The sequence below is a fragment of the Anopheles ziemanni genome, chromosome 2 (assembly GCF_943734765.1).
Source record: "Anopheles ziemanni chromosome 2, idAnoZiCoDA_A2_x.2, whole genome shotgun sequence".
Lineage (NCBI taxonomy): Eukaryota > Metazoa > Arthropoda > Insecta > Diptera > Culicidae > Anopheles > Anopheles ziemanni.
In genome coordinates, this window is record NC_080705.1 from 42,499,936 (window position 1) to 42,527,860 (window position 27,925).

Here is a 27,925-nt window from a genome sequence, read left to right on the forward strand (position 1 = left end):
TCTCTCTCTCTCTCTCTCTCTCTCTCTCTCTCTCTCTCTATCATTCTTTCTCCGTGGTCATCATCATCTTCGTCCCTTCTCGCGCACAACATCGTTCGCGGATCGTTGGGGGGATGGTTCCCTACGCCAGGGTTGGTTCTTTCTTCCTTCATTCTTTTCCCTACTCATCGTTTCAGCGTCTGGCGAAAATGCACGTTCATAACACGACGACACACAGACACAGCAAGGGTGGGAAGAGGACGTGCAGCAAAAATTGCGCAGCGTCAATCCCGGACCGGTGGACGATGGGGCTTGTGTAAGGGATGTTTTGGTCAAGGAACGGGGGGGAAAAGGAACGATTTCGACCTCCTTCCGTACGCCCGCTGCTTCGCATCATCTCCCAGCGGGAAGAACGCAGGCAGGCAGCGGCCTCCGGGAGAGTAAAGTGCATTCAACCAACTGGCGAGACGAACTCGCGCTGGGTAGGATAAGGGGGATGTGTGTCGATTTTCTCTTCTAACCATGTGTTTGTGTGTGTGTTGGGTTTTTTTTGCGTCTTTTGCACAGATTCTTCTCTTCTCTTTTGGCACAGATTGTGCCAATTTCATTTTTATATCAATTTTTATGGTTTTATGACATGCGCTGAACTTTGCGAAAGTGGGCCATTTCAGGGGCGTTTGGTAGTTTTTGTGTGTTTAATTGTTTTATTAGAGGTCATTTGACCATTGTGGGAAACTGCATGATAAAAGCTTTTTGCAGGTCCAATTAACATAATCATGCAATTTTGTTGCAACGTGGTTGAAGTGTAATTTGTGTATTTAAATTTGAAAATAATTTTAAAATGTCGCTATATTTAAAAAAAAGTTATCTTGGCAAAATAAAAATCGTCAAGAAAGATATCACACCCGGATGTGACACGGGCAGGAAGTGGTAAGGAAAAACTGTGTCATCACACAACGAGGACACTTGCGTTCGGTGATTCCTTAGGTGGACCAGCGGTACCGAAAACCGAAAGGCCACGAGGATGGCGTTGCATGTGTGAATGGTTTTACGCCAATGTGTCCCGTTTTGCAAGTGCAGTTCATGTTTGGTTGTAGTATTTATAATTTTTTTTTATTTTGCCTCCCCGCCGGTAACGGCTGGCATCGGTCAATAATTATGGTCGATCGGCTTGGAGACGGACCGGTTTTTTACAGCAATGTGACGTTTTTTTACGCACGCGCCTATGGTTGTGTGAAAGAGATTTTTATACATCATCTTCGGCAAGGGTTCAGCGTGAATGGCAAGGCGAAGATAAGGGTGGTGCAACTGCAGATGGGATGCAGTACATGCTCATGGGGTAATTTGTGTGTTTCGAGAAAGTCAGCTGTTTCCTATCGTGGACATGTCCATACCATTACCAAAAGCCTTGTTTTAGCTAACAAACGCTTGTCTGCTTCTTCTTTTGACTGGTTGTGTTTTTTTTATTTTTGCTTTTACTTATTATTCAAGTGTAACTATTAGTGTTGAACTGTAGTTAAACAGTCATTGCTGCAGTGATGCTGATCAAATTTCATATAATTAACATTTTACTTTGAATAAAGCTTAATTAGTTTACACGATAACAAAGATGTATCGCACTTGTTGAATGGTTCAAAAGATTAAACAAAAACTTGAAGCTGATATTACAAGTTTGGTTGAGTTTGGGTTGTTTCATTGATAAATCTACACTTTGAGTTTTAGTTGCGTGGCGAACGTTTATCGATATGTTTTTATCTACATTTCATACGATCCGCACGTGCAGTACGAGGGAGGGCCATAAATGCACTTGCCACCCAATGCGAAAATGGAGTGGCGAACACTTTCTTCGCCAGTGGCAAAAACATATCGTAACGGCTGGCTGCGCAAAAGCATAAACAGCCGCAAATCAGAACACATCGAGATCATCGTACTTGCTTCGGTAGCGAATGCTTTTTTTTCGTTTCTTTTCGATCCCCTGACCGTCTCGTATCGCTGCCCGTTTATCCTCCAATTTCCCAGAATAAAACTGGCTCTCGCTGCTTGGAGGAGCAGGAAAAAATAACGATTGCCTCCGATACGACTTTGTTGGTTCTGGGTTTTTCTCTTCTCGGGATACTTTTTGTTTGTTGTTGTTGTTGTTGCTGCTGTTGCTTTGGATATGGTTCGCTTTCTGCCGAAGAAACGACAGCAGACGGAAATAGAAGACGCCGCCGCCACCACCACGTCACTGCCGTTGTTTCGTGCGATCGTGCGGTTGCAGTTTTGTGCAGTTTGCAATTTAGCAGAACGGCGGTTCAAACGCACACGGACGCGAACACCGGGCCGAGCGACGTGCGGCGTGTCTTATTCGGAGGACACTAGGAACATCGTACGGGCCGGGGGAGGGGGTAGGGAAGATGGCAAAAGGTATGCATCGCGCCTGCTTGACCCTCGCGGTGCACACGACGACTCGCACGCCGTCTCGCGATTCGCAACGATGCACATAAATCTGCAACCTTTCGGGTGCGCTCGGCTTCGTTAGAGGTGTGGTGGCGATGGCCGCGACTCCGTAGTACTTCTCCCCCGTCGGCTGTCTCACCACCTTCTTCCCTTTGGTGCCGAAAAAGGGTAATGAATGCGAAACGATCGCAAAGTGTACGGTGCCCGTCGGGCTCGATTGGATGCAGCATTTTCGATCGAGACTTAGAAGTTTGTGCCACCTAGTCGGGTGGGAGAAGATAAGGGCCAGCGGCAAAAAGAACTTCTCAAAATAGCTGGAATATTTTTGAAACTTCATGGCGTGCCTGCATTTTTAATTTAAAGAATTTAAAATATAGTCGGTTTATTTTGCAGTGGTTGTGAAATGGTGTGCCAAAGGATTCATCAAAAATGTTTCGCAGCTACAAACAGTTCGCAGTAAAGAAAATAACATGTTCAATACTTTCATTTGAAACTCTTTCAAATTAAGCTAAGTTTAGTATCTTTTAATTAATCATTATTGCGGCAGCCGAAGAAAAATATGTTAATTGGTCCTTATTGCCCAATCTTCGATAAGCCCCGCCGTCCATTCTTTGTACGATTAAAACTTGTTCTGCATTCGAATTGCAATAGATTTTTCACAGCAAACAGACTAAACTAAACTTGTTCGAACATTGGCATTTAACACATTCTCTTGCTAAGCCACTTTGGAACCTTTGCTCAACATCAACTGCTGGTCTCCACTTCGATTCTAAAATCTGCGTTATGGATGGAGTCGTCGCTAGGGCCACGAAGTATAAGCGAGTGCAAAACCTCGTCTACTGCCAGGAATGAAAGCAAAAGCCACGAGAAAACTCTCAGACAAAGTCACGCAAAACAAAACAATAATTGAACGCTATCGATTAGTGCAAAAGCAACCAGAAACGGAATAAAAATGGGAAGATGAGGCCTGATCGTGTGTAGGATAGCGTGAAGGACAGGAGAATGAAAGTGAGTAACTGCAAAAAAGTGCATTGAATTTATAAACCCACAACCAGCGAATAAACATTACGTTACGTTTGAATCGTTGCACAGCATTGTGCAAGAAAATAAGAAAAGCAGTTGACCGGAGCTAAACCGGATTCTGCTGATGTTGCGAAGTTCTTCGGCATGCCCCCAGGAGGTCGTTGCCATCTTCCAGCGGGTGAACCTTGAATTTCCGTGCAAATGCGCTGGCGTTCGCAATAAATGATCGTATGGAAGAAGGAGAGAAGGTTATGGTAAAGTTAGGTCCGGTGTCAATTTACGGCACCGAATGCACCGTTTTAAAATTTTTCACGCTATTTCTGGACTTTGCGGCAAAACAATTATAGGCAACCGGCTTCGGGAGTTCAACGGTCGCTTGATAGAAGTAGGATAAAATTGATTAGCTATGGGTTTGTTCTTCTCCGTTCGTTCTGGCCAGAACGGCGGATTCGTTCTGAACTTCCCAGCCGGCTTCGATGGTCGATTGGTCCGGATGGTATGGTAGAAGGCTACGTTATCAAAATACCTGTTCCAGATCAGTCTCTTCTGGCAGCACCAGACATTCATCATTCGGCTGGTACTAATGTTTGATTTTTCTCATTTTCTTTCTTCTTCAGGTAAGCATTGCACATTCTACAAGTAAACTTCACGATGGAAGTTTGGCGGGTGGAACTCTATCTGGGTTGAAGGTAGCAGCAACATCTATTCTGGCCGTCGAAGGAAGGTGCAGTATCGCAGATAAATAAACCCGACTGTTTGACACAACGTTTGGCGATGGGAAGCAGGGGAATAAGTGTAGGAGCGGACATCAACGTTAATAGGACAAGGGTATCTCGATGAATGTTGGTTAGAACCTCCAGCGTAACACCACACGCCACCAAACCTTGCCTACGAAGGGTCTTGAATGTTTTGCGCCTGTTTGCGCAACGTTGTAGATTCTGGTTTGCTTAAACCTGATTCTTGCCAGCCACCATCCCCTTGGATTCATCCGGTTGCGTTTTTGCACGGGTTGCGTCTCATAGTTGTTTCGGTTTTTTTCTTTCTCCAGATTTTCAACATCACTCGTTCGCGGTATTGGGAGCCTTAGAGGCACGTCGTATCGTAGAAGTTGGTTTTTTTTTTGTACCATCTGTGAGGTTTCGAGCCAGTCGAGAAACCGTTAGAGTCTGTCGATGTAGACATGGTTTAGCTACAAAAAGAAACGAAAAGAATAGAAACTTCATTCGACGCTCTAGGCATTCGCGTTGGACCGCAAAAGTATGGACGGCACGCTAACTTTTCCAACGGAATTTTATAGCCCAATCGTAGAGCTCAGTTGGTTTTTTCTCAGTCATTCTCGTTGGAAAAGCATCTCCAAGGTTTGATCACCTTGCAGGTTTGTTTTGTGGTGTTCTGTTCAGTAAGGCTCCTTAACTTGTAGACGGTTTTACGGTAGTACCGATATCTGCATGGAATTCTTTCCCGTGCCAATCGTGGAACTGAAATAACGGTTGCATCCCCAAGTCCTGACCTACGGAAATTGTAATGAAAAGGGAATAACAGTAAGAATCTACGTAGTATATCCAGTTCCGAAGCTTTGTGCTGTTTGTTTAATGTTTGTCGTTGATGAGCACAACCGTATTGGTGCACTATGCTTGGCATATCCTCACGAACGCATACTTTTGCTTCGTCCATCAAAATCCTCTTTCCATACAAAGAATTAACAGCTGCCGTCAATATATTCTATCGATGTTTTATTTGCTTGAAACTTACAGCAACATGCTTTCTACGGTTGTGTAACAAGCTCACAAGTGGTCGCACGGAATATGTTTTGGTCGACCCCCATGACCCGTTCCAATTAAATAAACACGTTCGCTGTCGTTTGATAAGTCCAGAATGAAGATATTTTTCCATTCGCCCCTCAAATCAAATACAGTTAACTTCAATCGTTGATGTTTGATTGTGTGTTTTAGAAGCGGGGTTTTTTCATGAATGAAATTTACTATGCTTTTTGTGAATACAATTGTTGCATGAAAAGAAGATCCTCGCCAAATCGTTATAAATCATTTGCAAAAGGGTCTCACAGTTGAGCGTGTCCATCAACGGTTGACTAATTTTGGCAACGGCAACTTCCTTTATTTGCCATTATTATTCATGGTAAATTCAAACGGAGAGTTATTTCGAGCGGAGGGCACCCTAGCAAAGCTGCTGCAGGATGTTTTGCGAACGTTGTCTCGCTATTTATTGCAACCCCTTTCGAAACCGAAGCGGAAGAAGCGCAATCTTTTTAGTTTCCGACTTATTCTGGCGGAGGATATATTTCGTTTCCTTTTTTTGTTTAGTCTATGTTTTTTCCTGCACGACGGTACATTTCTAACCGTGATTGAGCAGCAAAAAGCAGCAGCCGTCTAAGCAACGGCCCTTTAACTGGCCTTTTAAAAAATGGCAAAACGAGTACAATGTAGGATAAAAAAATTCACGTACACATGCTAACTAGAAGGGAGCACCTTTTGTGTCCTGCACCCCTGTTTTACATAGCGTGGTCGCCGCTATCAATGGGTGGTAAATGGAATCGGTCTTCCGGGGTTCTGAAAAATGTATTTTTTAACCGTCTACTTTTTGTGCTGTGCAAAACCTTCCATCGTGCCAGCATGGAGGATGGAAATTTCTCCTGCTTCCGGTGTTTGTGTGTGGTCGTGTGTGGTCTACGGTTTCGAAATCCGTTTCCTGTCGAGAGGATTTATACCTGATATTAAGATTTTTTTCAGTTGTACATTCGACTACCGTCGATCGAGTAAAAGAGCGGGAAACCTTAAAAAAACCATACTTGCATCCGTATGCGTATGTTTGTGTATGCCGGGGAAATTTTTCGGTTGGAGTTGGTCGGGACGGGGTTTAGAATAGAACTTTTGGCGGGTTGTGGTTGAGATTAATAAATTTTTAATTTGATGAAATCACATTTTGGCTTCGCGACGGCTCCAAGTATTCTATACAACGAGCTTGTATTTAAATAATTCAACGACTTTCGGGAGAGTTCGACCCAACGTGTGGTACATTATAATACTAGCAACTTTTTCTTTTGTTTAAAATATTTAAAAATTCTGTTTGTATAGTTTTGAAAATATGTAGCTCGGCAATTTATATAATTGTAATGCAAAAGGAATGCAAATCAAACATATTTCAGATTCGAGTGATTTACTTAAATAGACGTATTATCTAGCCTATTCTTCTTTCTATTTTTCAATGTTTCCTTGCTTTAATATGTTTTTCCTTCCATGATGCCATGTGTGCAAACGGATTTAATAAAAATGATGTTCGAAACATTATGATAGACGCATTAATGTTGAGTGAATGGTAGCTTCCGGACGATAATGGTTATGGCCGAATCTTGAAGATGATCAAGCTTACCGGCAAATTTGTTCAAAGGAATCAAATTGCGCAATCAGTTTCATTGAGGTTCTGTTAATCAAGCAATTAGTTTTGCTACCTCCCATTGCCTCCCATTTAAGAAAGTATTAACATTCGTACGAAGGGTTGTAGTGATTTTATTTAATTTGTTTGGCAAATTGTAAACTTATTCCATATGTTTTCGTATATATTTTTGACATCGAACGTCTAACAAACTGTGTTATTTTTATGTAATATTGTATATGGTTATTCCCAATATTCAGTAATATTGTTCCCAATAGATGGTTTTATGTTTTCGATAAAATTGTATTTGGACGAATTATGAAAATCAAATTTTACTAAATTTCATTAGTTGTATGCTTCGACGTTTTTTGAAAACGATTCAATCACGAACCGCCAAGCGTGCGCAATTTGATTGAAAATTCCATCCATCGGCATTCTGTTGATTGACGGGGAAGCTTTCTAACTTTCTGAAGCCTTACTTCTAAATTAAAACAGAATCCAGCATCAAAAGCTCCACGCTTTGATACCCAACGCCTCGGGCTGGTGAACGAATTGGCGGGCCTCGTCTGGCACAATCGATAAATCACTGTTACCGAAAACCCCCACTGAATGATCATTTAACATCCAGTTGGTGCGGAAAGTTTGGCTGTGGATGGTGGGGAAGTATTTAATATGCAGCCAGCGTTATTGAACATTTTCACAACTCCATCCCTCCCACTCGGTTCTGCACGTTCCGGGTGTTTTCCGTGTAACGGTCTGGCTGGATTAGAGAAACCATGAACCTCCGTTGCCGCTTCGAGCCTTCCGGTGTGTTGGTCTGAGGGTGGATGCAACCTACACTCGCATTCGATGTGCCACAACCTGCGACAGCACTAATGAAATGTCCGGCATTGTCGATAATCGCCCGGTAACGTGGTGATGTGTCACTGGCGTCCAGTGGACGAGAAGTGGCCCACGTTGGTTGTGGACGTGTGATGTGCAGCAGAGCATGCTCCGGTGCATTCTTGAGGTTTGACAACCGTCACCACCGAGCGATTTTCCCCACCGACCTCTCGGTGACTGGTGCGCTTCACATGCCTGCGGGCGACGTCTCCGTAGCCACAACGCCATGCCTCGACCTGTTCCCGGTGTTTGTCTTCTTCACTCCCGCTGTCTCTCTCCCTCTCTTTGCCGGATGTCGCTGCATTACACCACGCCGTTCGTCGTGCGCTGCGTCGCTGGTTGTCCACTTCACAGACATCATCGACCGGGCACGATGGCGGCAGTACCCTTTCAACCGTGACCGGCCCCCGGACCCGGTTCCTTCTCGTAAAGTGCATCCGTGCACGGCGGCCAGTGTGCAGTGGAGAGTTTTATCGATTTTTCTCCCTTTCCGATCCTTCTCCCCAACCCCCATTCGGTCTGCGCTCGCCCTGTGGAACTCTTGTCTTGTCTGGAGTCGCCATCATGGCGTTCTTTGTTGGAGGGACCGGCTAGATATCCCCTGTTGTGTTTTCCCACCGGTGGACTCCGTTTGTTTGGAGTTCGAGGAGCTTCATAGATTTGGAACATGGTCTGGTTCCCTTTGGTTTTTGCTCCATGAGTTGCTGGTACTTGTCACTCCCTCACTCCCTTTCCCTTCAACTGCTGCTTCGTTGCGTTACATCCAGGTAATGCCAGTGGTATTATAGGCTGGCTGGTAACATGCAACTTCTACAGAATTTAGCGTTGAAAACTACCGTGTACCTCGGTTGGAAAGAAGTCTATTTCTCGAACAACAACTACAACGTCTGTAGCCTCCGGTGTCTAAAATGGAGCAATACTACATCTCGTAGGGTCGGAGGTACCGTTGCCAGTCAACCCCCAAGATCCTATCGCCGCCTCCTCCCCCTCCGCGCCATGGTTCAGTTTTTAATGCATTTGATCTGGAGTGCACCCCAAAACCTTCGTATGGGAGCGTATGTACGGGGAAGTAGTTTTCTCGTGTGTGTTTGAAAGTACTCCGACTGCTTCTGATGCTCGAGGCCATTGGCCCGGGCCTCCCCATTTAGGCGTTTCAAGCCAGCAATCCGTCTGTTGGTGGTGGTGATGACGATGCTAGTTTTAGGTTATCTATTAACGCCGGTCCCTGTTTTCTGCTCCCGTGGGTTTACTTTTTCTAGGCGGAATTTGGAATACTTCAGTTTTGTGGCCTTTCTCTTTTTGTACGCTCTCGCATGACTATCTCAGTTCTTCGAATTGGAAACCCAGGAGTTGGAGGATCGCTTTTGGGATGGAGTAATTTCCCTCTGCCCGCCCTGAAGCGAAAGTAGTGTTGAAGAGGTTCATATTTGGGGCTATTTTCGTCACACGTGGATTGAAATCTATTTGTGTACGTCTTCTTAAGAACTGCATCGTTGATGACGAAAGTGATGAATGAGCTAGACTTCAGCGTTGGCGCTTTCATCACTCGTTGTTGGCCCTCCGGGGGATGTTTGTCTAACTTTAACGCCTTGTCAGAGACAACACGTGCTAGGAGAAGTGATTTCTTGAAAATCGCATTTCATTTGCATGCCTTCAAAGCACCGCCCGAAGAGAATTTATTCCAGCATGCTTCCGTTTGGAACAATTATTTCGCATAATTAATTTGCTTGTCTGCAAACTTTTGTTTGTTTCTAGCAATTTCCAGACTTCGCGTTCTTGGGTTATCCCGGTCTCCTCAAGGCTGTATTATTCATTCAGCTTATCCATGCGGATTTAATTCTGGTACTTTCCAATTGTTTGCGAGTGGAAGTTTGTCTTATAGAAAATTATTCAAATGCAACGACGTGCGTCGCGTGAAAACCTTTAACACCCTTTTTGGAAGGGATGACAAGGTAACAGTGAAATGTTGTATTGTTCCAAAAGCGTTTCGCTAGGGTGATAACTTGAAGCGAATAGATCGACATAACAAATGTGGGCCACAGAATTAATTAATTTAAAGAACTTCGAATGGAAAGGTTTTTTGTAAGTACAAGTTATTTAATAGAAATTAATTACATGGGAATGTAACAAATCCATTTTCGAGGGGTAATGAAGTGCGCACATTCTTCATCTAATTTGTTTGAAGGTATAAATATTGGTGGATGGAGGGTTTGAATTAAGACATCGGGATTATTCATTGAATTTTTCAAAGAATTTCTTATTACTAGTATATCGGATTTAAGTTGTTCCGATTGGCTACGTTATCATATTATTTCCATCAGCTCAAATGCAATAATTTTCGCTGGAATGCGATACGTCAGACGTAAGCATACGTTAAAGTTATGTCTATACAATTCCAACAGACAAACGCATAAACTATTTTGAATATGTTCCACCTGAGTAAACATTGGTGCCTGTTCTTAGCATTCTGTTTCATTCTTCCATCGTAGAATTTTGAATCCATTGCTTGGGCCCTTCAATAAACCCTTTCTTCCTACTTCCTACGGCGACAAGTCCGATAGAGGCAAGTTTACCTCTATTTTCGGAAGACAAGCCTTGGATGTTTCTCACCGCGGTGTGTTGGTCATAATATGCTTGAATTTACTGTTTTCTCTTCTCACGTTCCTTTTTTCCTCCCCACAAGGGCAGGAGGGGAGCCCTGTCAACGTGTGTGGGTGGGCTGGTGGTGCGTTTTTGGGGTTGACTGTTGCTCGAAACACATCCCACAGCACACGGCGTTCCTCTGTTTAACTAACGCTCTAGCCGACGATGACAGTGAAACATTCCTTTCCACGGCACATACGCACGAAAACGGAGGGCGCAAGACGCAGGGTTTTCTCGACGTCGCTATGAAACCGAGGACTTTTCTCCGCCAAGGCAAACCTGGAAGGAATGGTTTGTGGCCCGAACGAATCCAAAAAAGGGCGGTAAGGTTGAATACGGTCGTTGGTCAGTGCTTGTTGTTGGTACATTAGCACAGCACAGCACACACATTGGCAGCGGCCCAACGTCTCTTGTCTTTTGTGTTGTCCGATGAAGACAGCTTGAGTTCGTTGTTTATATGTTACACGCACAGAAAACGCACGTGGATCAGAGGAAACGGTAGTGTAATGTAAAAGACCTTTATTTAATCAATTGTAGAAGGCCACACAAAAATGAAAGCAGGTTTTTTTCTGGTTTTACTTACTCAAACAGCTGATATGAAATCTCAAGTCAGTTAATGAATATCTAAGTATCTAGAAATTAAGAAAAAAAGAGAGAAAACAATGAATGGCGCAATATCTAGTACCAATATCAATAACACAATATCTGACGATTAGCATATTCCATAGAATTGAAAAATTGCCTATGCCCGGTAACTTATTCATTGGGGAAGAATACTGCACTTAGGGTATTGATTGTTGGGTTAGAGAGTTCAGTTGAGTATCGAACCTCCGATGAGTTGCCAAAATCAGCTGTTTTTGTGTTGCCTTTACACACTGAACCATGGAACCGCACAATTTTAAGCATGCTCAATGCGAATGCAACCATTTCTTATGATGTTTATAATGTGTTTCTGTACTACTTATATCATGTTTGCATTTAATGTGCGTTTGAATTTATTTTTACAGTTATTTTATTGTTCCAAGTGTAGCTTACAGGTGCAAAAACGAATAAAATCACCATGCCAAGATTTCCAGGGTGGTTCTTTGCCTGGTACTGGTTCTCAACAGCATAACCCAAATCTCCGATAGACGAACACATCGAAGATTTGTGGAACCAGTAAAAAGGAGCTTCGATAAAACGATGACGAAACATAATACATTCGCGCTCAGCAGCTTCATTCTGTTTCCTCGCCTCCTTCCGGCATCAACATACCCGGGGGTAGCGGCAGGGTGTCTTCTTCGCTGGCATGTTTGGCCTTCCTCGCTCACATAAATCCCACATCCTCCTCTGCATTAATTTCATCCCCTTCCATCCCCAATACAACGCCATCGTCTTCTTTTCCTTCCGTGGGGCCGATCGTGTTTCTCTATTTTCTCTTCAACCCCACCCGTCCCCCCCCGTGTCTTGGCCGAACGCGGAACCGAGTGAATTTTCTCTCCCTTTCGCTTGTTTCCTCTCTCTGTCTTTCTCTCGGTTCGTTTTCCTTTTTCCCACTGGCAACCCGCCCAGTGTGTATATGGTCTACGTGCGTTCCGTAAAATCGTCAATGGCAGCAGCTACGAAGCGCTTCTATCGCTCTCTAAAATTTATGTTCCGTTCGCGTACCGCCCCACGGAAAAGGGCCCGGCTGATGTGGTTGATTATGTGTGTGTGTGTGCATAGGGATTTCAGTCGCGCGATAAGCTTGCCGCTGCACTCTCCAGTCTATCTGCTTTTCTTTCTATCGCTGCTCGCGTCTCGTTCCGACATCCACCGTAACCACGAAGCATCATGGAAAGCATGTACCATCGTAGCTTTGGGACGTCGTTTCCCACCCTTGTTTTGTGTGGTTATCGTTGGTCTATGCTTAGGCAAAAAGGGCCCATCGGAAACGACGACGACGACGTCGACGAGGGTGAGTCCTAGAGCAACAACGTGTGCGTGTGAACCCTCGCTCGACCGACTCTCGACGGTCTCGAATCTAAACGCACTGGCCGGCGCACTGGAGGAGGGCGCGAGGGAAAGGTAAAGCATTGAGTTGGGTGATGGAGGAAAAGAGCCCTTCGGAGGCCATGACGATCGCGCACACACACACAGGGAGGGACGGGGTGGTGTAGCCTCTGCCTAGAGCCGTGGCGCCCTTCGTTCGGTGTTCGGTGTTTACTCGACGGGTTTATTTTCGCTTCCCTTGCCACCAACACCAGGCGATCGCGGTTGGTTGTGTGTGAGCGCTCACGCTCCACTTTTCTCTTTCCACCTTTTTCCGGTGATGTGGGGTGCACGTGCCTCCTCCGGAGGGTAGTTTCATCACGGGACTGGGAAAATAAATGATAGAACAGCAGCGCCGACATTGTTGCCGTCGTAGAAATACACTGAAAGTGGCTCAAGTGTGTTTCGGGTAAAGGGTGTACATTTAACCTCTTTTGTTATATTTAACTGTTTACAAAGGCACGACAAACCTTTGCTCTTTTGCAAATCGATCGTTAAATTTAATTGAATACAATTATAAATTAAATTAAATCCTTTCCGAAGAAAGTTAGACTGGGGATTATGTGAAACTACCCATCGGCAAGTTGAAACATTTGATTAGAACATTCAAAGTATCATTGTTGATCTCATAGAGGTGGTCCTGGCTTATATTCCACGAACGTATCAATCCGATACGCCCTTAATACTGTCTATTATTTAACGATTTCCCTTCGCCTTCGCACTTGCCGGGAGGTGTGTGCGTTCGTTGAAAGCAGACCGGTGTGTGCTGTACAACTAATACAGCTGCTCTGCGCTGGGCCGCGGGCTTTTACTATATGCCACATTGACAAACACACACCTGCGTAAAATAAGCCGTGAGGTACACGTGAAAACGCGCGGGGCAGGGTGTTTCGATTGGCCCTTTTTCACTCCCATCATCCGGTGCAGTTACGAGAGAAGGGTTGGTTGGTTGGTTGGTTGGTGGTGTGCGTAATTCGCGGATAGAAAATTTTCATCGATGTTCAGCGCACAACCGTACCACCGAGGGACAACCGTCCTTCCACCCGCGCCCGTTGCCCTAAGGGAATGAAAAACTTCCGGTCGTTTGCCCTACCGGATTGTGAATGAAGGATGATTTGGTTGCTTTGGATGTTTTTCTTTCGCTCTTTGCTAATTGAGAGTACAATCAGCAGTTAAAGCATACGATTAAAAGTTATGCATGATGTACTGTTTTTTAAGCATTCATTGATCAACTACAGGTACAGAGTTTAATAGATTTACTTTGATTGTTTTTTATATGAGTTTTAAGTGTTTTAACATTTTTTTTTTAAATTTCCCGTTTGTTTTGTATATGCAAGATTTAGTAGCCTGATAGATTTATCTACTAACATGAACAAAAATTAAGTACGATCCAACTAAGAATAGATGTGATAACAGTGGGGAAGAAACAAACGTTTAAAAGCGCAAAATCCCACCACCAATTTGACCTACATTTCTCACCTACTTTCAACTTCCTGTCAGTCGTATCGAGGCGTAAGTGATGTTTGATGTGCCTTGCGTAGAAGGACGCACTCAAGTTGTTCAACACCCCGGCCTGAACTGATAACGCCAGCGCGAGCGCTTGCTGGTTCATTTAGTACATCACTTACTTCTCGCCTTTGGTTGTCCTCTCAAAAGGTCACTTTGATAGTGTGACGCGACGGTTGGCGGGGTTCCGTTTCGAAGAAGGAAACGATTATTCCCATTCCAAACACCCCCGTGCACATCTGGTGGGTTGGGCTGCGCTTACTTATGACGTATGTTTATGCCTCCCGGATCAACCAGATGCTGTCAATCCGATCCACGCCCGACGCATTTGCAACATTGCTGGTGTATCCTCAAAACATCTGGAACCACTAGCTAACACCGCGTTGTCTGGCACGACACAGCAGGTATATGTGCATGCTTCTCCTGCCTAGATGATGTATTATGCTTTCGTCGAAGCGGGAGAGATTTTACGTTGTGTGTGCCGAAGAAATTAAAACATCGTAAAACTAAACGAGCGCTGCTTTGGTGGCCGCCGCGGTGCAGGCGAAGTGGTGAAGCGGACTACAGATCCCTGCGTTTCGGAGCGTCTTCTCGCCGTCGTCCCCTTGAAGGTTTGTTGTTTGGAAGAAAATGACTCACTGACCTACATTGTGCTTCGATGCGAAAGTGTACGCGGCGCTGAGGGGGATATCTTGAGTTCTTTTTCATGATCACCAAGCGGAGAGTCAGAGGCCTTGTTTTGTCGGTGAAGAGAAGAACATTTTTCGAGTTTACACTAAAAATAAAAGTTACCCTCCAGACAGTCTGGCATTGGCAAAAAACAAAACTCAATTTTTCCCGTCAAAATTTCTCAACTCGTTTATTTTCAAACTTCTAATCCAGTTGCTTACAAAGGTTAACGTACACTTATCAGTTTCTAGCCATCGTTTAAAACATTTATTTTTTCTACATAATCTTCTATAAATAGTTGCATCCGTCATTCGTTGTACAAAGTTTTTTTTACACAGGCACGTGTGCACTCGTTTAATAAAAAAAGAAACTGCTGCCTGATAACGTTTGATGCTAGCTCGTTAAGCTTGACTACATATTTGACTTGATGGCTTACATGTATATCATGCAACAGTGTATGTTTAGTTAAAAAAAGAGGATAGAGCATTGATTTATTAAACAATTCTTTTAAATTTAGCGATGTAACATAGCTATTTACTTACCACCATACCGGTTAATTATTTGTCTTCTTCCTGAAATAAAGTTTAATTTGGTTTAGTGCAATTTTATAATCATTATCACCCTGTTGTTCGGTGTGATATGATGTATGGTAACGCAATCGGGATTTAAAAATCACGCAAAGAATCGCACATCACAAGTCACTCCCGGGGGGAAATAATTAATCACCCTGACCAAATAAAATGAGGTTTCGATGCGAAAGGGTTCTGATTAAATTTCCGCAAATTTTACGTCATTTGGTGCAGAAGGTACACTTTTATGGTGGTAGAAGAAAATACACACGGACCAGTGGATGCAACAGAATAGGAATAGATCGCGTCCGTAGTAAAACGGTCAGTGAATGTAAAACATGAAAGCAGGACACGACGGTGGTGGGTTCATGTTCAGGCCCCTTTTTTTGGTTTCATTCAACCGCACCACAATCATCGTGACCATCATTTGATTGACAGTTGGCTGTCTCGAACGTGGCATAAAAAGAAGGGGTGCATTTTTCTATGCATGTATGTTTTCCTGTAGGGGGTGTATGTAACTTCCACAGGGTGCCATTTTAATTCTATTCCAAGGGGATTTCAATTGTCATGTCTGGAGGAGAGCCCTGATTCGATTCGCTGGTACCCGCCAATAGAACAGCTTTGATGAGTAAAAGATGTGTCTGTGTACGGAACTTTTGAATTAAAGTTTCCAACTTGTCTTTGAATTTATCTAAAATTTATCAAAATTTTAGAAACCACAACAATTTTAACAATTGATTCTATTTGCAGGCAAGACAATAATATTGTTTATGTGTATAATCTATTTATTAATTTTGTTATGTTACCTTTTTCTAAGCGTTACCTCATATTTATTTGTTTCTCGCCGCAACAATTGAACTAGTTAAACTCGCCAGAGTACAACTTTAATGTTTGATATCCTCAAGATTGTTCACCGCCAGTAATGCATAATGAAAGAGAAACCTCCAACCAAACGTCGGTCATTTGACGGCGGGATAGGAGGCAATTTATGCAAAAATTAGAATGAAAACAGCAAGGAAGTAAAGAAATAAAACACAGCATCTGTTACCAAACGGGGGCTGTGTGGTTTGAAGGAAAATGCAATTGCAATTACACCGTCACCAGCACCACAGTATCCCCCGGGTTGCCAGTTGTGTATGCATTCTGTCAGTCTTCGTTTGTGTGTCTGTACACATATTGCCTCGAGAATTAACTGCGGGTTAGAGGGGGGGACGATTGTACGGTCCAAACCCGCACCGCAGGATGTGCAATGTGTCCCGCATAATTTATTGATTGCTTAATCATAGTGGACGGAGTGAGCTGCAAACGGAACGAATGTGGAAGGGCTGGCGTGCTTGGTGTGTGCTGTCTGCTGGGTTAGCTCTGCAAAGTCCAGTCGTCCAGACACACTCCAGACCCCCGGGGTCTTTGTACAACCGTCAGCTCGACGTTTACGGTCCGTCAAATCGATTGTCCGTCACGGGGACGATATGCTGTCGTCGGCGGGTTTCTTTATCCCCACTCCCGGTGGTTTTAACGTGGTTTATGGTGGTCTATGATTTGGCTGAATGCTTCTTCTAGGAAAATGAAGATAGCAAGCGGGCAGTACATTAACGTGGTATGAACGTAGGCGAAGAGGAAGCTGTTATGCAAATTCTATGAACCCATAATAAACTGTTTACGATCGTTTCTCGATTGTTGCTATCGTTTGTTGACTCGTTTTTGTGGTGATAAGTTGATGGAGGCTTGTATTGAGGGCTGTTTTATTTATTTTTGTTTCATAAACATGCTAGTCGCGTTGCTTTTACCCTTTGATTAACGTAACTGTTTATACCAAACCGTCAGTCAAAGATTTAAAAAAAAAATTATTTATTGTTTTATTAAATTATTTGATTGTAATGCAGCCAAATAAATTATTCGATAGACTGTATAGTTTATTGAAATTGGTTTGCTTTTGTCAGTTTAATATTCGTTAATGATCACATTGGCCTATTTTTTAGCCCGCTGTTTGTAGCTAACCACAATGGGACAGGAAAAGAATGTTACAACAGATAAACGTTCTTGGCTCTACTCTCATATCTTCTGAATAATTGGACCTTTTCTTGATGGACCGACAATTTTCAAACCGCAGAACACATCTGGTTAATGTTGTGGTTTTACTTGCCGGGAAGAAATTTACTTGCCCGCGCTGATACGACTGTGACGGGTGATTGCAATTAAATGTATACCAACATTTTTTAGTTTATTTCAACAATTTGTCGTTCTTGTGCACATTTTTACGGTTGTTGTTGTTCTTCACATAAGTAGAGATATGCTGTTTGAAAATTAAATTATGTTTTGTTCTTGAAGTACACACTTCAAGCGATCGGGTGTAGGCAGAAGCAGGATTTCAATAATCATAAATCCTACCATACAACCCTACAACGATAATCGGTTCTCGTATACGTCCTCCTGCGACAGGCTTAAAGTGTGCCATATTTGAACCAGCTGTTGATTCACGGGTTTTCTCTGCTATGGTTTAATGATTGACGTGGGCACCTTTTTTTTTCCTCTGTCAATGGCGGTACGGGAACATGCACTTTTTCCACCCCCAGTTGTATCCGTGCACGTGTATGCTAGGGCGAATTTTAGAGCACGATTTCGCGGCATCGATGGTTTATGGTTGTGCACAGCATGTCGAATTCTTCCTTTTCTTTCTCGTTTGTCAAATACAACTCCGACCGGCAAACCGGGGTTGTATTTTCCAACCGACTTTTGCCTTACGCGAAACGGAATGAAGGTGATTTAGAAAAGGAGCACGTGCTCATGAACATTCTGGATACTTGACAACATGAAGGATTTAGGACCTTCCTTCATTTTTTTGACTGCCATGGAAAAGATAGACGTAGTGCGTGAAGGGTACACATTCTCAAACAAACGAAACCTGAAACTGGGAGCGGAAAAAAGTTAGAAATGTTTTTTTAAATTTCTGGTATCATATTTCTTGTGTGTTAAAAATTTCTTTAAGGTATGGGAAAGAATAATAAAAATATTAGGTTAACCTTGCTGGCGGGTGTGTTTGATAATAAATTGATAATAAATGTCTAAAATTTCATTTTATTTTCCCATCTGGGCTTGTTTAAACAGATACTTTAATGTTCTTTTCTTTTCTTTTTTAGGTAAGTCTCACTTCAATCACTGAGGCGGAAATTGTTCCAATTGCGGTAAGAAATACGAATTGCCTAAATTTAGAGCATCCAATATTCCAGTTGGTAAACCAAAACTGTATCAAAAAGGATAAGTTCTTTGCTTTGTACTAACCTTTTCAAGGCTGAATGAAAGATGCCTTATAAATCCGTACGGTAACAATTCCCTACCTTTGTCTATTTTTTATCGAGCCTGCAGACATTTGAAAAGCAAAGTTCATTCACACTGGTGCCTTTTCGGTTCTGCGTCGTTGAACATGGCTCTTAAGTGTTTCTGAGTCGTTGAACTAGAGAGACGACGAGTCAACCAATCGCCCAATTAATCATTCCGTAATGGAACATACAGAATCAGGTGCTTTTTTCTATAAAATGAATACGCACAAAAAATAAAGTAAATTGATTGGTTTATGTTAGCGAACTTTTTCGGTATTTTCTTTTGATATTCAATCACTCAACTCAAAGACACAAAAATTCCTTTTCTATTGCACAACTGAATGTTTTATTTTCAACATAAATAAAACAAGACAAAAATTAAACTCCGTTGCGAAACCAGTCCGTTTCGGTAGATGAAAAGCTCCGTGGGCCTTCCATCAGCAGTAAAACTGGTAAATGGGATTAAATGACGGCACATGAATTAACCGCGCCGACAATTCAATCGCCTCCCTTACCGGCGCAATATTCGTTGCAATTGCGCTCCATCCTGGGTGGAGGAGCGGTGCATCGGTGCAGCGGGTCAGGGAGAAACGCGCAACACCCTTGACATACATTATAGGCTTAGGTTCGTGTTTCTTCGCCAAAGCCTCCGCTCCTAGCGAGGGAAGGAAACCTCGAATGTCGAGTGGCTCAAGCGTGATCCCCCCCTCCCCCCGTGGCCACCAAAGTTGCTGGGTGGTTGTTGGCCCCCTCCAGAACATTTTGCGAAATGTAGCTGCAACTAGCGCTGCATCTACCGTCGTCCCCGTTTCGCTCGTCTAATGCACCGAATTAAATTAAAGCTGCGGGGGCCTACCAGAGACGCTGGAAATAAAACGACGGACAGGCCCGCGCGGTTTCGATGGAAAACATAATTCATTCTCGAAATTGCATGTCTTTCGGGGCTTTTCGATGCCTTGGGGCTGTTGCCTGCCCTAGATCGTTCCAGCCGTACAGTTCCCCTCTCTGGGTTGCATTTCAACCTCCTTTTGCGTGACTCTGTTCTAGCTTTATGCTAGGTTGACTTGCCGCCGCTATAGCTACCTCACGTTTACCCTGCCCGTGCAGTTTAGAATGGCCTTTAGGCCTTTTCTCTTCTCTATGCACCGTTTTGGTCCGTGTTGAATTTTGTTTGCGTTGGAGGTGCATTGCACGATTGCTATCGTTTATTGCAACATTGAGAATGTGCCTAAACACCACGTGCATAGTGGCTTTCGAGTGAACGGATCGTAAAAAAAGGCATCTCTGTAGATGGACTGTGTTTCGGGTTTATTTTTGTATGTGATTTAGCCTTCCAACTCGAGAGGCATTTTTATTGCAGAAGAAGGTATTATGTTTCAAATATAGTTGAATACTTGTTTGTCAGATTTAATTGGTAATTTGAAAATGTAGTGGATAGAGGGAGATGGTATGTATATCATCTAACTAATGTTTTTTTCGTTAAACGAATTTTTGTTTACCATAATCAGAGTCTCGTTAACTTCACTGTTAGCATTATTCATTATTTTAATTTATGATTTAACGTTTAAATTCTTTTTTTTTCAATGTTATGTAAAGTTATCTTTTGAAGTAACCGGAATAAATGTATTTATTCAAGTGAAAGGTAAAGACAAGTTTCATTCAAATACTTGTGGGTATTACGTAAATACGCTAGACAGCCGTGTTTTATTACCCGGTTTCCTTTGAGCTAACTTATATTTGATATGGTATCAGAAGAAATGCTATGCATAAGAATCACATAACATATTCTTACCAAGTTATATAATTAAAACTTTATTTTCGCTTACTCTGTCGCAGGTACTCTAGTAATCCAGTAAAGTAAAGCATAACCAGCTACGCTTAATCACTATGCCTTGGCTATTGCTTGTCATGAATTACCTCCACTCTAACGGGGTGCATGTAAAAGTTTAACTCTGTTTGTATGTTGATTTTCCCTCGGCGGATTTCAATGCGAATGAAAGTGAAACTGTTTGCCGTTTACTGTTTTCCCTTTGCCTTTCCATCGCTCTTGCCTCCAGCAACATCGCCGGGTAGCCGGGGTAGTATTGTAACATAATTTTTAATTTTTCCATTCCATTCACATATCCTTTTTTTCGCTGCATGCTTCATTCACGGGGCGTCACTCACTCAGCGTGCTAGGTTGCACAGCAATGCAACGCCTCTAGCACCATATCTGGTGGATTGCTTCGTACCTGGCCTTGGATTGTGTGTTAGTGTTGGAATGCGGAATTTTCATTTCATCCCGAATCGCATGTGAAAAAGGATAAACATACATGCCATCTGATATCATGTGCTTCGCGGAAGAAATTGTTTAATCCCATCCATTGTGGTTGGGAGGTTTTTGGGGAGCTCTTTTTCCCACAAGGATGTCGATAAATATTTTATCACGACTCCAGCAGGATTATTATGCGATCGGGGTGAAATCGCAAGAAGGTATGCTCTTTTCTTGCGAATGCCACATCGAGAACGGGATGCTGCGTAGAGGCAAACATTTTTCGTATTCGTTCCCATGGTCGTTTTCACGAAGAGAAGTTTTCTCCCCTGGGGATTCACACACACACACACACATTGACACACGGGGGGAAAACATCGAAAGCGCGCCTGATGATAAATAATGGCGAAAACCTTTCATGTTCCTTTCGTCCCACCCTACACTAAAAGGTCCTTGCTGCTGCCACTCCTTGGATTATTGATTTTCCCCTTGGGATACACACACGCGGCGGTAGCGCGCTTGTGTGTGGTGATGGTGGGAAAACGGTCCGTGTCAGCACACACCCACATCTCCAGCACCCGATAGCACGGTTTCTTCTCACGGTTCCGGGAAAATTTTCCGCGTACACCCGGTTTGCCACCGGTTTTTCTTTGCGAACGCTCTCACGCGACTAGCACGCGACACCACCAACACACGCACACAGACTCGCCGGGAACCATAATAAACAGTCACGGCTAGGGAAACTTTCCTCTACCACCCTATTTTCCCAGCAGGAAGCAAAATGAACCAGAATGAACTTTGTTTGAGTGCCTCAAGGTGTGTTTGTGAGCTCTGTTCGTCGATTATATCCTTTTTGGGGAGGAAACCACGCGCGTTGCCGGTTTGTCGATTTTCCATGTGACAGTGTGTGAATGCACTTACACTTTCGAAAAAGGGGTGTTTTTCGTCGTGCAAAATAGGGTGTGTTTTGGCGAGAGAGAATGTTGGACGACAGTATTGGTAAACCATTTTCCATGCGGCACTGTGGTTTGCTTTGTGTTGGTGGTGCTGCTTTTCCTTTTCCTTGCGGTGTGGTGTGTGTTTGTGTGCAATGATCCCGGTTTACTAGCATGGGATCGAGGAACCGCAAGAGGAACGCTGCGAAGGTAGCCCAGGAGGCGAAAAATCACTTCCGCAATAGTTCACCGCCCTGAGGCTGGGCTCGGTCATCGTCCTGTGGCCGGGTATGCGTGTCTCGTGCTCACGGACGACCAAAGGACCAGTCCCGGTGCGAAAATATGTTTGTGCGTGTTTGTGGATGTGAGAGACCGAATATGGGAGAGAAGGGTGGTCCCAACGGGGTGGCAGTATTTATGATGACGTTTTTCAACCTGAATGAAATAGTCACGTACGCCATGTGACGGGATTTGTTATTCAACGTGACGGACATGGAATGTAAAAAAATACATGCTGGCCATGGGATTATTTGTGGATTTCCATTTTTAAGGGGCTCGTTACAGTTGGAAATAGCGCTTATCGATCAATGTTGCTTGGACAAGAAAAAACAATCGCGTTTTTTATTTCAATAATACTTTTTTGTTAGCTTTTCGACGAAACAGATACCGTTTGAAAGGATTTAAATGCCAATCAATGGTTGTTTTAAACTCACTATGGTTCACTTCAAAATTTTCACAAATAACTTCTCTTTTGCAATTGCATTTCCCTTTCGATAACATATTTTCTTGTTCCGCGTTTATCGATGGTTTGTCAATTGTATCCTTATGGGGTTTTTTTCAGTTTCACCATCTGCTGATATGCGATTAACTGTCCACACCCTTTTATTTTATTTCGGACAGAAGACCCGTCAGTACCAGATCGATTCAGTATGAATTATCCACTTTTCGAATGCTGGATGTGGTTTGGATGGTTCCAGTAGGGTGGATTTAAGAAGAAGTCAAACAAGCAGGAAGGGGCTATTTATCTGTTTTCTTTTTAGTGGCATTAGTTCAATCCGTTTAATATAATAGCTATAATAATAGCTCTAGCTTTGATGACATTAGAAATGGGAAATATTTGATTATGTGTGTTTTACTGTGTTATTCCTTCCTTTGTTTGTTTTATAAATATGGGTGAATTAACCGGCCATTTATTTTACTTGCTTGAAAGTTCCTTACAAAAGGTTCTATGTTTCCACTCCGTTTATACTAAAATTTTTATAAATGAAATTATGTTCGTCTTACTCGACTTTGATATAGCCATTTCAAGTTGGATCTCCACAAAGATTTAAAAAATTTAATCCTGCTATTATGTTGGTAACAGCAGCCGTCGGTGTTGTGAATCGCCAACGATTTTTCCGCTTGGCTGGTATACATGTTTCTGGCTGTGCTGTTTAATGCTGCCCCCACAACAGGTCGTAGCAGGTGGTATCGCTTCGGAACCATATCATACCGAACGCGCCACCGTTGTGCGTAGAGATGAAAGAGGAGAAGGTGCGATTTTGAAAATTTTCCCTTTTTTAATTCTCCCTTTCAATCTGCCCTTACACTTTTTTTACCGAACCGAGCAACAGTGCTAAGGGAAGGGAAGGATCGTGCAATTTGTTGAAAGTAAATTCAATAAAAAAGCGAGCGAAAGCACCCGGACATCTTCAGTTGGAGGTTGGCTCCGAACCTCCTCCGATCCTGACGGCCATAATGGGCAGTGTAAATGAACGGCGAACACCGCAAAAGCCATCCTCTAGGGATCGGCGAAAGAAAATCCTTCAGCCAGATGGTGCAGACACCGAAGGGAGAACGAGAAGTCGAGCAACGAACGCGGCGGCATGTGTTTGTCTGTGGAATCACCTGTCCTGGGCAGACGGAACTGGTAGTTTTGGTTCCTTTTTTAAGGTTTTTCGTTCATTCAACATAGCGCAACGGAACGCGACCTAGCAACGGCTCGAGCTCGGGAGGAAGTTGCCGTAGCTGTGGCCTACGTGACTTCCTGTCTTCGCGCGGGACAAGGAGCAGATGCGAACTACAGGCAGGATGTGTTAAATGGTTATTCCTTTTAATGTATGATTTGTGTGGCATTAAAAAAAATCCAATTGTGAAGGTGTCCTCGTTTAGGAGAGCAAATTGAAATTTTAATATTTAATGTAGGGTTATACTGACTAATTTTTAAAGCAAATAGGTGGATGCTTATTCTCTTGACATGTTTTTCCTTCTGGTTTTTTAATTGCTTAAAGAAACTGTAAACGAAGAATTGTTATTAATTTCATCTTCCTTTAAACATTATCTGTATGTCAAATTTGACCCGGTATTTATCATCTCACTAATCTTATCTCTCTCTGTCTCCTTACCTGCAGGTCGATCAAATCATTCCAAAAACTCCTGTACGTCTGTCCGGACTTTACGCGCTCCAATGAGGTCCACCTGCGGATCGGGCTTATGCTGAAGGTGAATGGCGACTATGAGCAATCGCTGAAGCACCTGCAACTAGCGCTGAACGACTCGTCACCGTGTACCCTAGCCCAGCTTGAGAGTAAGTGAGGCCGGGGAAAAAGCAAGAAACAGAACGTCTTCCTCGCTCCGTTATCAACTCTCCATGTGGCCGCCGGGGTGTAATCGTGAGGGCAACTTTTCAAACAGGAACAACCGTGGGGAAGGCGCGGGATACTGCCTGATAGGAGCACACTTAAGCCATCGTTCACTTCTTTCCATTTTTCGATGGCACGTGCCCCGTACGGTTGTAAGGAGCATGTGTTGCCAGATGTGATGCAAGAAAAGCAATTGTTTTTGCTAAGTCCTCCGAAAGGACATCTGGTCGTGTTCGTCCAATGTACTCTCTGAAAGGAAATTTTCGGTACCGTAAACTGTGGAGTACAACATCTTCTTCTTCTTCTTCACTTCGTCGAGGATTTACTCCAGTACGGCTATTGAATCCAGCTTCCTGGGCCTTCGCAAGCTAACCTGGAGACATAGACCTCTTTAGGTTAAGGACTGGCAACTAAAGGCCATATGTCCTGATTTTCTGTGGTTTTCGATTTTCTGTAGGCGTCGCCTTTTGACTGCCACCATGCGGCCAGGAGCACTGCTAGCCAACCACGCTAGTGCGCAGTCAAAATGCGGCTGTTCACCCGCCGTAACGAAAGGAATATTTCCTTCCGTTTGTCAGATCGCACGAAACTCGTGATCTGCTTGATTACTCAAACAGCACGAGATGTGCGTCGGCTAGGATTTCTCTGACTTGAGCTCCAGCTCGGCGACACCACGCGGCCGTGCCTAAGATAACCTTACTTTTCAGCTAACCCTTTCAGGAACCTCGTGCACTGCTAACCATCCGCTCTGATGCGACGCCGAACTGGAACTGGAGTACAACATCCATTTATTTTCTGAGGTGCTGCTGCAGAAAAGATATTTCTATCGAAATTTCCTATCAACAATTTACTAAATATTAAATTATAAGACAAAGAAAGTATGAGCAAATTTTATGTATTTTATTTTACTTTTCCTACGCTTGCGTATTGTGTTTACTGACTGACTGAAACTTCCGTATTGTGTTTTCGAGAATATTCCATTACGAGTATGTTAAAATCAGGATCGGGATAGGATTTCGTTACATACATAAATTCACAATTGTTTTCCGTATTGTTTAAGGGTTGTGTTTCCAGAGAAGGATGATCCTATTGTTACTGTTATACCTGAAATCTACAGGTGTTATTGAAGGAACTTCAGTTGGAAAATAAAACTAGTAATGAGAGTAAGCTCTCATTTCGTAATTTTATTTCAAGACTGACTTCTCTGTCGACTTTTCGGCTCGAAATGTACAGGCACTGTTCGCTCCAACCCGGTGTCCGTTGCTACCTGTATACTTCCTTTTTTTTTGTTGGAAGAAAGTGGATATTAACTCAACAACGGCAGCGCATTCGGCAAAGACCCCGAGACCCGTTAAATTCGGCGCCCGTTTTGCACTGTGCCATAACAGATCGCTGTTTGGTCGGCTGCGTCAGCTGTCTGCCTGCCTGCTTTTGGGGAAGACCATCGACCAAGCAAACATGGAGAAGATTGATGCCTGGAAAGTACACGGATGCGTCGCCGACCACAGCGGAAGCATACGAGCAATGCCCTGACACCAAGGGCGCCAAGGTGCCCTAATGAGGTGGCAAACGCTTCACCCGCTAAACAAAAACGGACCATGGAAAAGGACGTTTTCCTCGGGAGGTTTTCTTTTTCGCGACCGAAAAAGGTGCTCTTTCCCTTGCCCGCGAGGCGCTCCCGCTGACAAACGCAACAATTCGCGAATGTGTAAATGGTTTATTTTTTATTTTCGCGTGTCCTTTATTCTGCTCCAGAGCAGCATGTGCTAATGGCGCGACTGAATGGCGATGCCGACGGTCGATGATAAATTACCTTTTCCGTTTCTTCGAACAGTTTTCAAGAAAGAAAGATAGAGAGTGAAAACCCCCTGGAAATGTGGCACCGAAAAGAGGGCAGTATTGAAGCTTTTCATGCACATATCCTTGCAGATGATCGTAACCATCGGGACGAAGGAAGACAACGACAGGTGGTCTACCACACTACCAAGGAAAACGACATGCTGTGCCTGTGGTGTGGTGATGCCCTTGTCTACTTCTTGGTTCCCCGTGTGGTTGTTGTTGCTGCCTGCTGCTTGCAGCTAAACAGCGGGAAAGAAATTCGATCGAGCGACTGGAGCCTTCTGGCTGGTCGTTCCGTGGTCTGTCAGCATGTTCTCTTTGCCCCGATGAAAGCTCTCGCAGCATGTGTCGGAAGGACTTTTCTTAGGCTTGGTTTGTTCTGTTGCGTTCGTTGCGGTTGCTACGCTAGTTGCTCCTATCGAAAGGGAGACAAAATCATGTCAATTCTGCTGGCTAAACAATCTTCTGCTTTTGGGACGCCGCAAGGTAGAGAAAATTCTCAAACATCTTCGACCGTTGTTTGGAATTCGGTACAAATTTTATGGTTAATAAAGGTTACCCATGAAACCGTTCAAGCAAACAGTCCATTTCCATTCCTCTACGTTTACCTTCTTTTCCTCTTGACCTTTTTTCACGTGTGCGAAAAGTTATGTACAGCACTATAAAACATAATTTTTCCCATTGCCACCCGTGTGTGCGTGTGTTTTTTATACGGGATTACAAAGCAATTAGAACTTTTAAAACCTCCACCAAGCCCTGGCGACTTCCGTCATACCGTAGCTCACTGCTTATGGGTACAATGTTCTTAACGCTTTCCCCCGTCGGCGGCCAGTGTATTGTTACCAATATTACGAATCCCGTCTTGTTGGTCGTGGTATAAAGTAAAATTCATGTCCTAACACCACGGCTCTCTGTTTACATTGCTTGTTATTCGTTATTCTGTTGTTGTTGCCCATGTCCTTCGGAATCCCGGATTGCACTATGAAATGCGACCTTTGCTCCTTTGGGCTACCTGTCCATCATTTTCGTGTGCGCTGTAAAATAATCTGCTGTCCATACTGGGCCCATCGTCAGCTCTCCCTCCAGGCAGCAGGTCTATTGGTGTGGGATCAATTCGTTTGCACATGTACGCTCGGAATGTATCACCGATGGCGTTAAGTTAAGGCCTACGAACTGCACTGCAGTATTATTTTCTTCTCCAAAACTCGGACGGTTATAGAAAGTTCTCGGTTCGTTTATTTCTTTTCAAATTGATTGGGTACAATATTTTGTGACCCCTTAGCTTGTTCTTCATTACAAACGAAACAAGGAGGAAGAAGATTTTGAATCTTAAGGTACGGAAGGATATTATTTTATCCTACCCTCGATCGCACGCACACTGCCATTCATCCTTAGCCCGACAGGCACCGGGGAAAGGAGAAAAAGATACAACGAAAACCCCTGTATCCCTTCGAATGCAAGATTCAATCGAAGATTGTTCATCCAGAGGTGGTTTTCGGTTAAACCCACGGGATCGCGAGGGCAATCATCAGCTGCTTTTCCTAGCCTTTACTTTGCCTGGTAGAATTTTTGATCCTTTCAAGAAGTCCTTCTTCACCTCCGCGTATTGCCCGATCCCGACCAGGTTTAGTTTCGTCCCGTTCAGTGCCACAGCAGGATATCCTTCGCTTCCCATCGCTTCGTGTTGCTGGTGTTGAACTAGGTCGTTGGTTGTGTAGAAGGAATTACAAATCTTTTTGCATCGGCTTGTTTCTGTGGTTCACTAGGTGAGGAAACTTTCAACTGTTGGATTTTAAGTAGCTACGAGCTAAAGTGAAAGTGTTAACTGCTACCGATGTTTGTTATTGCGTGC

The 27,925-nt window shown here is 43.6% G+C and overlaps 1 protein-coding gene across 1 annotated transcript in view; it reads left to right on the forward strand.

The window, feature by feature from the left end:
- Positions 1-27,925, forward strand: part of LOC131282133 (histone demethylase UTY) — a 73,331-nt gene that overhangs the window by 36,672 nt on the left and 8,734 nt on the right. The window contains exon 3 of the mRNA XM_058311531.1: positions 24,004-24,179. Within this exon, the coding sequence (XP_058167514.1) occupies positions 24,004-24,179 (176 nt within the window). The remainder of the gene's footprint in view (positions 1-24,003; positions 24,180-27,925) is intronic.